Source organism: Tyto alba, unplaced genomic scaffold (genome assembly GCF_018691265.1).
Source record: "Tyto alba isolate M040663 unplaced genomic scaffold, T.alba_DEE_v4.0 Super-Scaffold_3, whole genome shotgun sequence".
NCBI classification, from domain to species: domain Eukaryota; kingdom Metazoa; phylum Chordata; class Aves; order Strigiformes; family Tytonidae; genus Tyto; species Tyto alba.
This window is the reverse complement of record NW_024881304.1, coordinates 4,131,857-4,145,130: the sequence shown is the minus strand read 5'-3', so window position 1 is coordinate 4,145,130 and position 13,274 is coordinate 4,131,857. Positions and strand designations below refer to the sequence as shown.

At 41.8% G+C, this 13,274-nt stretch overlaps 1 protein-coding gene across 9 annotated transcripts in view; it reads right to left on the bottom strand.

Annotated features, from left to right (window-relative positions):
- The window catches only part of CACNA1D (calcium voltage-gated channel subunit alpha1 D), a 233,244-nt gene that overhangs the window by 191,969 nt on the left and 28,001 nt on the right, over nt 1-13,274 (bottom strand). For 7 of the 9 annotated variants that reach the window (XM_032984247.2, XM_032984248.2, XM_032984249.2 and 4 more), the window contains exon 1: nt 2,035-2,131. The exons of 1 other annotated variant lie outside the window; for it this stretch is intronic. In XM_032984247.2, the coding sequence (XP_032840138.2) occupies nt 2,035-2,071 (37 nt within the window). In that variant the 5' untranslated portion in view covers nt 2,072-2,131. Of the gene's footprint in view, nt 1-2,034; nt 2,425-13,274 lie in introns of those variants that run through there. One more of the 9 variants, XM_032984245.2, reaches the window with a different exon arrangement.

Here is a 13,274-nt window from a genome sequence, read left to right as displayed (position 1 = left end):
AAAACACTTAACATTATGATTCTTCCACTTACTGCATTTTTTCCTAACTGGATGGCAGCTTTTCTGTCACCATGCTTATCCAATAAAACATAGCTACTCCTCTCCTTAAGATCAACTTTGCTGTAGTAGCTTAGCTACTATTTTCTCACTCCATTTTGGTCAAAAAAGTAGCTGTTTAAAATACTTACATGTTATTCAGTTAACCAACAGTACAGTAGGGGAAAGGGGGATGTCCTGCAAGCAAGTTAAATCTTGCCTTAATCTGCCTTTTCAAAGAAAAATCTGTGGATGCCTCCCACAACTGAATAATCCAATATTGTCTGCTGATAAACACGTTCATAACGCACTGGTGTCTTTCACACTAGAAATTACAACCGTGAAACAACTGTAAAACGATGGGGTTTGTTTTTGCTTTTTCACAAGGATTTACAGAATAAACTACACCTTCCAAATATTAATGAAGTCCTCTTTATCCAGATGTCAGCAAAGAAGGCAAAACACCACCTCCTCGTGAGGATCTCTCCTCACGAGCTCCTTGACTAGAGCAACACAGTCTACTCCTACATGCACCTGTAGGAAGGAGAGACTCCTAAGTGAAATTCAAAACTTAAAGATGCCTGGCTGGGGGAAAAAAAAAAAAAAAAAAAAAAAAAAAAAAAAAAGGAAAAAATGGAGGAACGGCACAATATATGTGCTGGGAATTAGGGCTGGCAGGCAGGATGACTCTGAAATGGATCTACCGAGGCAGGAGAGGAAAACAGCTCCCCAGCGACCGCTGCTCGCCAAACAGAGGAGAGCCACAAAAAGCACACCCCTCCTTTCCTAGAGAGGGGGGTGGGAAACAGACGACGAGAAAGACGCGAGAGCCGCGAACACGGGTGGCTGCGGAGGAGCCCGGCCCCGGCCGCCGCCGCGTCCCGCTCCGCTCGCGCCCCTGCCTGCGCGAGGGGCGGCAGCGCGCGCCGGGGGGCGAGGGGCGGCAGGAGCGCTAAGATGGCTCCCCGGGATGGCGGCGGGGGCGTGGGGGGGGGTGTCACTCCGGGGCCCGCGCGCGTCGCCCACGGAGACAGCCGAGCTGCCGTGGGGAGCCGGCACGCGGCGTGGCGAGCGCTGGCCGGCGGCGAGCGGGCGGCGCATCAACAGCTGGGTGACACGGCGGGCAGTGCCGCCTCGGGGGCGGGCTGGCACCGGGGGCAAAGGTGGGAATTTTATCTCCAACGTTTTTCCAAAGCATCCCCGCTACCCTCCTCTTGTTTTATTTTTTTTTTTTTTCCGCCAAATTAAAAAAAGCAATGGCACAGCCCTCTCCCCCGCCTTCCGCCTGCCCTTTGGGATGTCGTGAAACGTGGCTCGGCGCGAATAAACCACCCACCCACCCACCCATCCATCCATGGTCTTTTTAAAATCAATACTTGAAAGGGAAACAACGCCCGGGTGGCTGCGTTCTCCGGGGGAGCCCCTGCCCCCCGGCAGGGGCAAAACCACAAACTTACTGCTAATTAAAGAGGGGGAAATCATTTTAAAACGGCGGCGGGGGATGTGGCAGCGCCGGAGCCCGCCGGCGGAGGAGCCCCGGTGGGGCGGGGGCCGAGCACATCGCACCCACCGCCCTGCCCCGACCCCGCGCTGCCCTCCCGCCGCGGCGCGGGGGAGCCCCGGGGAGCCGCATCTCCCAGCAGGTTTAAGCCACAATCACACAAATAAGAAAGAAACGTAGACCAAGCCGTGGCCTCCCCTCAGCGCGGCCAATTGCTCTCAATGGCCTCGGGGCAACAGACAGACACGCATAAACCCGCTCCTCCACTGGTCACGCGCCGAGGGCAGCGCCTTATCCCGCCTTCACCTCATCCCCTGCCCTTGCCGGTCCCCCCTCGAACCCAGCTGCTCAACCCTTCCCCATCCCAAACCTGCCCCATCCTCAACCCTGTCCCTAATCCCCGACTCCCAAATCCCTCATAAATCCTCCCACGCTTCCCCCTCCCTCCCCTCAACCCCGGGCACGCCTCTGCCCTTGGTGGGCGCTCAGGCTCTTACCTGCAGGGTGCTGCTCCGGCTGCTGTTGCTGGTGCATTATTCTCACTTTCTCCAGTGTGAGAAGAGAGGAGAGAAAAAAAAAAAAAAAAAAAAAAAAAAAAAAGGGCAGAGACGCCCCCCACCCCGAGCCAGGTGTGCGCTGCCCCCTGCGCTCCCCGTTACCCGACCCCCATGGTAGTGACTAGCGACGTGCGAGGGGCTGCTGCTCCTCCTCCTGCTGCTGCTGCTGCTTCGCCGGTGCCAAATCCCTCAGAGTTTGGGCCAACATGACACTCACATCCGGGTGACACGGGATCTCTCCATCCCTAGCAACCCGGCTGCTGCTGCTGCTGCCGCCTGCTCCTCAGTCCCCCTCCTGCCGCTGTCGCCTGCTCCTCAATCCCCCTCCTCCTCCTCCTCCTGCTGCTGCCGCCGCCTGCTCCTCCTCAGTCCCCCCCCGCTGCCGCTACAGGGTTAACTCCCTCGCTGCTGCCGCCGCCACCTGCTGCTGCCGCGCGGCCGGGCCGGGCGGGGCCGCGCTCTAATCGCCTGCAGCTCCGGCAGCCGCAAATGGAGCCGCCGCCGCCTTAACCCCTTCGCCGCCGCGCAGCGGCTCCCGCCCCGCGCGCCGCCTCACCTGTCCCCTCAGCCCGCCCGCCGCCCCCCGCCCTTTCCCCTCGCGCGGCCCCACACGGCAGGGACCGGCGTAACGCCTGCGACACCGCCGAGACGCGCGTGGGTTTAGCGTCTCCCTCCCCACGCACCCCCGCGACCGCGTCCCTCGCTGTGGGCACCTCGAGGCTTCCCGGCCCCGTACGACCCGCGCGGTTCGCCCACAGCACACTCGCGCTATTCCCGCGCCACCTCCGCCTCCAGCTCCAGGGCAAACCCAGTAATTTACCCCAACCTCGAGCTGCCCCCTTACCCCGCTAACGTGTAGAAATGCCGTCATTCTGACTCCGAACTAACACTGAAATTTTCAAGGTTTATTCAGATAAATAATCTGAATAAATTTGGCTTTGAAAAAAAAATTATTTTTGGCGTTACCTTTCACCGCAGAAGCCTAAAACTTTCATTTAGGTTTTGTTTCATTGGTCTGGAAACTACTACAGCATTCCTGTGTACCCATACCCATGGCTGGAAAGGCCACGAGGTGCATTGCAAAGGAGGGAACTCAGGACAGCCGCCTTCAATTAATGCAAGGCAGTGTTTCAATAACTACAAAAAGTTATTAATGAAATAACATAGGGATTAGGAACATACAAATTCAAACCAGAACTAATTTTTCAAAATTAATGTTCATTTTCTCAGCAATGAACATTGTTCCACTTTTTCAAAGAGTATATAAAAATACTTTTTTGAACAAACCATGATCAAATCCAGTGGCTTTGAACCTTTGACAAAGGTGGCATTTTGTTAAGAAAACATTTAAGTGAAACCATTTATACTATTCCTTTCCTCTACTACTTCCTTATTTGTGTCCCTATCCACCTTTTTACTGATCCTTCACCCACAACTATCTTCTTCTAATTAATAATAAACAAAAACTGTAGACAGTAATTAGAAGATCAATAAAATCTTAATATCGCTTGTGTTCCCCAGGAACCTGGTGAAGAATGCCCATCCTCCAGCTTTATAAGAAGCTCTCTTTTAGGTAAGTCTTACCTTTTTGGTGCTACCTTTGCAAGTTAAAGGATTAAAAAAAAAAAAAAAAAAATCAGGAGCAAGACCAAATTAGAGAAAAGCACTTGAAAGTTAGAAACCCCCAATCCACCTTCTTGACTTCCATTTCAGCACTTCCCTTTTTATAAACTTCTGACCTGATGGTTTCAGCTGTTGCAGTTGTGAGTCCATCTGTTGGTTTGGTTTAATTGCGAAGGTACCACACCCACTTTACAGGTTTCTATCATTACAGCACATGTTTTTTTCAGATTAGAACAATCTATTATGTACTGAGGTACCTGCCTTAAATGTCCATGCAAGTCACTAGGACTTCTTTTCTCTACAGTCAGATATTTAGGTGTCAAAAATGCTTGGTACATTTCAAAGGAATCTAAATCAAGACTAGTTGCCTAACAACCACTGCAGGCACTGGAAGTAGGCATGTAGCATGCTTAGCAGGAGTTAGTGCCTAACCTGCTTAGGCACTTAGTACCTTTACAAATCTAGACTCACGTATCTAAATCATTTTTTTAAATGAGGCTTATGAAGTTAAGCACTGATGCACTATTGAGAAATTCTTAAATATTAAGGCCTGGATCTAACATAAGCATCAAGCATCCCACAGAAAAAGGCTGCTTCCCTTGCAAATGTTTTCATAAAATTCCTGGAATCTGGGGTCACCAATGCTTATTTTCTTAACCCTCGATCCCTATAACAGACCATAGCAATATGTACCAGAAGCTACCAAATACTCCTCAAAACCAAACTTCGTGAGCCTCCCATTAAAACCGTGAAAAAGAGTTCCATGTTGTTCCACAGTTTCCCGGTTAGTCCAAACCTGTAAGCATATAGTTTTGCATATTTCAAAAGTGGCCCTTTATCGCTAGATCAAATTATCAACTATATTTTTAAAATCAAAATTATAGTTTAAAAATCAATGCAAGTCCTTTTAGAAAGTTTTGAGAACGCTGATACTGTTTAGTCACAAGGGTGCTAATTACTGGTCATCAATTCTTCTCTAAACAGCTGTTTTCCATTGTTCTTCTAGAAGCATGTGTCTAATTATTTCACTAAGATTCCTTCATTTTTATGTCACTTTGATAGTAGTTACTCATTCCTGAATGAAATGGCCTGCATTATATGGATGTTTTAGAATGTGTACCAACTACCATAGTAAGTGATGACATTTTCAATGGAAGCAACCATTGTTCAGAAAAAAAGGAAATATTGATGACCTAATCTGTCATATACTCTGTGTTATATCATATTCAGTGTACTTCCTTTTTATGTTAAAGAATGGTAGAGCAGAAAACAAATACATTTAATATTATCATACATTTATTGCAGATTTGCGACTAAATTACTGTAATTTCCTCCTCTATAACATTTATTGGTTGCCAGGGATTTATTCTCTGTAAGGGAAAGAGGCGGCCAAAGAAGCAGCCTCTTACGGACATCATAGGAGCAGAAGTCCATTAAGAATTTAGGAACTTAGGAGTGTTGTGCAGCAAGATAAACCTACTTAACTAAAACTTCAGCCACTATGAACTTGTGAAGCAGTGCGCAGCAATGCTGTGCAGCAGTTCATTACAGGAAGAAAGAACAAATCCAACTGCAATGCATGTGGGAGGAATTTACGTAACAAATACGTAATTTTATAAAAAATGAGAAGCAACAGAACTAGCCTAGTCCTTAACAAGGGAGGGATTCTCACTCATGCAGGTTAATCCATTATTAATTCTAATAGTCCAGCTGAAGTTATTAGTATGGTAATATATACTAAATTATTACTATCCTTATACATGGAAGGAATATTTTAATGAAAGATGGCTATGTTGCAAACAAGGACTTGCAGGATTTATTCTCATCCATGTTATGCATTTCATTTTAATTTTGCATATATTTTCAGGTGCATCTTCTTTTTCTTTTTGCCTAAAGACTTCTATTTTAATTTTTCTCATCTGAAGTATGGTAGAGCTGCAGTTTGTGTTTGAAGATGTTGTTCAAATTTTTATCTAAAAAAGACCATGATGAAATTTAAATATGTCTGCATATTGTTTATGTTAGATCAGTGAATATCATCTTTCTGATGTCAGTACAAGTAATGGTGACTCTCTAAAGAACTTAAAATAGCACTTTGTTATTATGAATGTCATTTATATGGACAACTATATAAAGCGCATACTTCTGAAAATCCATTAACTGCGATCTCAAAAATAGATAAAAATGTGTGTAAAGGGATTTTAAAATGCATTAATCCACTATAGAATAAAGATGATGAGAGGTAGGCTTAATTGTTTATGTTATTGACCTTATCCGTGCTTGAGATTTAATAGGTAAAAAAACTTCCAAGAGGATATAACACTGAATTTTTATTTTCTCTCTGCAAGAATAGTCTTTTGTGGGTTTGCATAATTGGGTTTTTTTATTAATTTCCACAAGCAAACTATTCTAATACTAAGCATAATTTTGATTTTCTTCTCTCCTACTTAGTGTTTGAGAAAAACATTCAAGATACAAGAAACCTACCACACTAATGTCCTACCATGTAATCATTTGCATATAAGCTCACCAAAAATACAAATTTTTGAAAGCTAAATGTAAATGAAGTGAGTAACACTACTTCAGTCTAGCTGGAGATCTAGCTGTACATTTTGTGGAAAATATCTCATTGTGAAAACTTGTACAGAAACAGGGAGGGAGAGAAGGAGGGAGAAGGAGGGAGAAGGAGGGAGAGAATGAGGGAAGGCAGCAGGGTGCACAGACAATGCTCTTTTCATGTTTGGCTGAGCTACAGCTTCAAGTACGTCTCAGATGGCATGTGGATTCAAGAAATGGGTGATGGTCTCCAGTAATGCTTACCAACTCAGCAAAGTCCTAATTTATTTTTTCCATCCTCTCAGCAGAACTTTATATAATGGTATCCAGACAGTAAGGGACAACTGCAAACACAGTCTTGAATTAAACACTTTCTTGTATATGTCTCTGAAAGTATATTTTTCATTGTATCTGTATGCAAGTATAAACAGTGTAATCTGCTGTGAACATACTGAAAATCTGTTAAATTTAAAATCCAATTGGATTTTTTCAAAACAAATTACTAAGAATGTAATGAAATGTGTTTTCCTGACTGATTAGATTTTCTTTGGCTTTCTGTGGCTTCAATTAGGATGCTATTACTCAGCAGCACAGTTTATATTCTTCCAGCAGTTCCCTCTCCTAGATATAGTTCTTCACTATTTTCAGTGTTTACCGTATCTTTTCACCAGCTAGCTTTGATTATTTTACTGAAAATACAACCATTTAGAAGTTTCTGGATATTCTGTTGTTCTTTATCACAAAACTTCATTTCCTAGTGATCTTCTTTTTCATCTTCTCCTTGTTCCCCTCTGATCTACAGTCATGGATTGTCTTCACATTTTTCTCCAGTGATCCCCCATTATTAATAAATACTTTCCACCCTGTGTGTTATCCATCTTCCAGAACTCCTACACACCTATGCCAGTCCTAGTCATTTGAGGCCTGAGTGAATTGGCTTTGGTGGGCACCAGCCTGGGTTCCTAGCCAGAAATCATTTCCAACTATATCACTGTGTTAGCAAGGTGAACTGAAGTGGTGACAGCAGGACTACATCACCTTAAATTTAGAGTATCCATATTTAGGATAGAAAATATTTAAACTGTTGACTGCAGGAACACATTTCAAACTGTCATTTAAGTAGATTCAAAATTTTCTCTGAAGAGTTTCATCTCTATTTTTAGTGCTCAGTAGAATGATGATTTCACAGATGGGCAACATAGCCAGCTACCAAAAAAATTCCACTACACATAATTGTGCTTGAAAATGTCACAGTAAAATGGACGGATGACTCACAGTATCAGCACATGTGCCTCATGAAAACAAATAACTTTTAGAAATACAAGCCACACTCCAGCTTCTGCAGGATATTCTGATGGTCGCTTGTGATGGAGTTTCAAAACCCCACACCGGAGGCTGGAAGACTACTAAAAACTGCACAGATTTTAGACAGAAGCAAACACGTTTGTGTGTGGGCTCTCCCACGGCGACTGCAGGAGACAACAGCCAGGCAGCACCAGCCTTCGGCGGGCGCCGGGGGAGGCAGCGGGAGAGGGGGCGGCCAGGTCCGACAGCACCAAGTCGGAATTCCAGCCCCGGGGGCTTCTCCCTCCGCACCCGGTGGGAGCCGCCCGGGGCACTGCCCAAGCACCGCTCCCAAGGGCGGCCCAGCCCAAATTAAAATATGCTTTGGGGCAAAAGTCCTTGCTCTTCCTACAAAGCTCTTTGATTTCTGCTATGAAAGCGCAAATTAATCCTTTCAAATGTAAACTTACTTTGCACTTTTAAACCAACTTTTTCTGCTGTGGTATCTGGAAGTATTTTTGCCAGAACAAATAAAATTCATTAGCTCTGTATTAAATATTAAGAAATTTAAATTTACAGAGATTAGAGAATATATAAAAAATCATGATTTTTAACATATAGAAGAGTACTGAGTGAAATCAAATTCTCAGGTTTATCTGTTTCTGCTCCAGTTACTCCACACAACACATTACCTGGGGTTCAAAAAATGTTTCTCTCTTGCCAGATACAGGAAACGTGAATTTAGCAAATTTCTCTGCAGAATCTTTCCCAAATGGATTTTTAAAATTACTTTGAGAGACATTCCTTGTCAAAAGCAGCTCTTGAAGAAGACTATAGCTGCACAGTGGGGCACACCAAGGTCAGGAATTGTCCTACTTCATTCTGGGGCTGTATCATCACAGGTTCACATGATCTATTCTGCCTTTTACAGGAATACGCACTACGCAGTGTGCAAGGCAGCCTGCACTTACAGCAAGAAACTGATGATAAATATTTTATATTTATCTTTGCATCTGATTAATTAATTTATGTATCTAGCAATGGATACAACACAAAATGTATTCCAAATTTATTTTGTTGGAAGGCAAATTTCTACTGCAGCATGCCAGATTTACCCATGCCTGTTTTGCAATAAGTAGGGCCAGCAGTAAGCACAAACAAATTTTAGGGTAAGTAGGAGCGAACAACAACTGTAAAAAGAAAGCTTTCTATCTGTGCTAATTAGTATCTACTGGAGAAAATGTAGTCATGTCTCTGTTGGTGTTGGCATCCCACACTGAAACAGGAACCACAGATAATGAGAAAATCACAGGCCTATAGAATGAAGAAAGAGTCGCAGCAACTGCTTTAGAGAATGGGGAAGAAAGTGTAAAATGCTATTGAAGTAAAACACAAGTCTAGATTTGTAGATCTGGAACAAGCATTTAAGGTCTTTTTTCTTTAAAATTTAACATTCTGACAAGTAGATACAATGACCCGCATTACTCACAGAAGTAGAGGATTACAGTTATTAAAAATTTTAGAAAGTGTGGTATAATCTCAACATTAGATGCTTTGACAATCATTTTTAAAGTGCTTCCCTAGGTAGAACAGACTCTTGCATAAAGATCCCATCTTTGGCTTTAACATGAGTATCTTGTATATATGTTCAGTATTTGTTTTTATGGGTACCTAAACACATCTATGAGTTGCATATTGTTCAGAAATTCCTTTCCCCGTCACTCTGAATGCTGTAGGATATCAAGATTACTACCCTGCCAAAATTTTTTTCTTCTTGGCTTCATAGTGACATTGAACAAAACACAGAACTATGTTGGGTCAAACCTCTGACAACTGTGTTTTCACTGGAGTTCAAAGAGTTTAAAAGGGCAAAAGCATAAATAAGGAACCAAAGCAAATATCCTTTCATATCATAAAACTTGATTGTGTAGCTCTTGACAACACAGACCAGCTTAATAGACTAAGGAAACAAATCCCTATAGAAAAGCACTAAGGGATCATGCTAGTAGTAGACAAAGCAACAGTGGAGCTTTCAATCAGTAATAGAGTAGCTGCAAGTAACAAAATTCCTCTAGGGCACAATGAGCTCTCTCCTTATGTTTTTCATCTATCAGGTGCAATTATCAAAAGGTGTTTGTGGGGTATGGTTTGTTACTTAGTGGGTGTGGGGATTGTTTTTCTTTCATCAAAGATGCCATTGCCCAAGCACGTCAAATGAGGATGTGCTATGATGAGCTTAATTTAATGGAAATATTCCAGTTTTGCATCATATTATTATGTCTAAAACAACTAACAAATTTTGTCACACTTTTGCTTTCTTCTGCATGCCCTTGAAACTAATTGAAAATCAGCAAGTGCAGCCAAATCTCAATATTTTGTAATCACCTGCCTCACACAGTTGGCTTGTTGATCAGTTTACTTACAGCTTTGAACTTCTATGTAAAGGTCCTTTCAATGACCATGGAACTGGCATCTCAAAGTAGGGTGCCATTTCCCGATGAAGGGGGTGTATCCCATTATGGATATCTGCTTGAGATAGCTGAGAGACCTGTCAACATACTCTGCAATTTCAAACACAATAAAACTCAATTATACACGCAAAATAAAATTTAGGCTCAGGTGCATTATGTCTTGGGGCTTTTCCAGTTTGCTGTTGTAGAGAAATTCTCCAAGCATTTCTTTATGCAGAAACCTAGCTATGAAAACATTGGACCAAAGGATCTTCCGTCATTTAATATGCATGCTGCTTTTTCTTTTTTTTTTTTTTTTTTTTTTTTTTTTTGCCTGGGGTCTTTATTTCCTGTCAAATAAAAGGATTATTCCTGAAAATTATTCTCACTAAACTCAGCAAGATTTTTATCCATTTCTACATCTGAAAGGTTTGCATCATCAAATAAGAAACTAGAGATTATGGCTATGAAAATATGTGAATAAAAGCAAAGGGACAGATGCCAAAGCCATAAAAATTACTAAGGCATAATCTGTGTTTGCTGTTCCATATAAATACATAGTTTTGAAAAAAAACAAACGAAACCAAAACAAACAGACAACATAGGGTACAATCTCAAAATTTATTTTCAGTTTCTAGCCAATTTAGTATACAGGGTTTTTTGATTTTGTTCTGTACAAAGACCAGTGATTGAGCTTATTTATGGGCATATTTTAATTCTCTAAAGATACAGATTACTTCCTCTTGTCTCATACTGAATTTAGAAAATTGTAAACAAACCAAATGGTGAATTTCACTTAGAAGTTCAATTTAGATTAAGTTGATTTAGGTTTAAGGGCTCTGCTTAGCTGTAGCACATTTTGAGCTACTTTGTGTACTATACAGTGGGTAAAACTACACTTGATGAGAGAAAAATGATTTTTACTATGCTCCCTGCGAGCTAATATAGCTAATATAGGTACCCAGCAATATAAAACACATTTGAGTGCCCTACACATTGAAAATCCTATTCCAGAGTCACACCATCTGGGCATGTTACAGCTGTACCTTGTATGTTACAGAGTCCCTCATAAATTCCAACACAATTCTGATAAAAAATTCAAGGTTTAAACAAAGTTGAAAGAAACAAACACAATTATTTTAAAAAGACTTTGTCTTGATCATCCCTATTTTTGAAGTTTTGATGTCTCAGAGGAACCTCAGAGCTGTTTTAGCCCTTGGTACATGGTGTTCTCAATGGAAATACAAATGATTGTGGCCTTTGCCAAGGAGATCCCTGGCTAACGATACAGTTTCTTAGCATCTTGCCATCAGGCATCTACTTGAAGAGTCTTCAAGGTAAATTAATGTATGTCAGATATTAGACTAGCCACTAGATGTAGTCCTGTATTGCCAAAATGTAAAGACATCTGCAAAATACCTCTTTCCATCAGTGCCATCACTCCACAAAGCAGTTCTAATTGGAGAACAAACTGTAGTTGAATGTTTTCTTTCAGCATAGAAAGGAGAAAAAAGAGCTCAAATATTTCAGGCAGTTTTGACAACAACAAGGAAAAAAAAAAAAAGACTGCAGATCTTTTATTGATTTTGGTATCTGACACAAGAAGAGAAGGCTAATGCTGACTTTCCTGCTGCCCATATTCTTGAACAGTAGATCTCACCTGGAAATGCAGTGCAGGCAGGTACTGAGGTACACACAGCAGATATATGCCCACACATGAACACTCACTCTAGTTAGGGAGTATCTTATTATAACGAGGCATTAAAATGTTCCTCAGTGATGGCAGTGAGGCATGGTGCTGAGATGCCTGGGAGGTACAGCATCAGAACTGTGGAGAACAAATGCAATAGGGACTTCAAAGGGGTTGTTGTGAACCTAGTTTTCAGAATAATAAACTGTTAAACTACTTAGAAAACATGGGGAATCAAGCTATATAAAAATAGACAGGAAAGCTTCTTCAGTAGGCTGGACTTTTGTTAAATAGTCTACACTGTAAACCCATGTGAAATACTCTTTTTCTCCATCCTTCAACTCTGATTCTGTTTTCAGATACAATATTTCAATGCTATAACTTCATCAGAAACACTACTTAAATGATATTCAAATATGAAGGTTTTGAGTTGGAGCATGTGTATAGAAAACAAATTTGATCTTGCCTCTGATGCACAGGTGCCCACTGTAAACCCAGATGCCATGTAAGCATAGTGCACTAGCTGATACACTCTACAGAAGGGCTTCTGCTGGCTTACTAGAAATTCAGCACATTTTCTGACAAACGCAGCAATTTAAGTTTATTTTTTACCTCTGCCCAAGCATCCTGCTTACACACAGATTTACCTTTTGGCAAGCAAAATCTGTATCTATTCAGTCTATGCCTGTTGCACCACCAAGCACTACCTTCTCTGCTGTTCAAATGAGCCAGAGATGCGGCAGTGGCCTGGGGGCAAAGGCTGACTCAGAACCAGTGAAGCTAAACATCAATGCTTCCCCTAAATAGGCAGACACTTCAATATCATTGACTTCCATGAGATCTGGTATTTCTTTCAATCCAGGCACATCCAGTGATAAATAATGAACAAAACAGGAGTTGGGGCAAGAAAGTGAGGTCAAGGGATTGTGAGATCATGAGCAAGACTGGCTATTCTAGGCATAAAAGAAGGATAAGACTGATGTGGATGACTAAGAATGTCAGAAGAGCTCTTGAGGAAAAATAGATGGTATATGACATTTTAAGAGCATGAAATCTGAAGAGGATTAAGAGAATTATGAACTGAAACTGAAAGGCTCTAAAAAAATCCCAAACCCAACAACAGCACTGTTTAAGGCTGCCAGAATTGACAAAGTGAGAAGCTTGCTCAGAAAGGGAAGAAAAACAATAAGGGAACTCAAAATATTTAAGTGATGTGAAGATCAACAAGGAATTAGCTACTGAGCTGTTAGCAGAACTTGTGCCTGAGATGACTTAACAAAACAAGACAAACCTAGAAATGTAAATGCACACTTCTATTCAATATCCATGCAGTAAAGAGATGTGAAATGCCAGAAAAGACAACACATCTTCCACAGGAGGGTACTGTAAAAATAAGATTTTAGGAGCAATAAAATAAGAACTAACCTTTGTACCATCTAGAATAAACAATAATACAGAGAAGCTGTGAGGCTAGATTATTTGTAACAAATATACTTGAAATAAAATTTTAAACAACAGTGACGCTTTAACAGTGATTTTGCAGAAAGAGGTCAAGATCAACACAAAAGTAAGTGAAT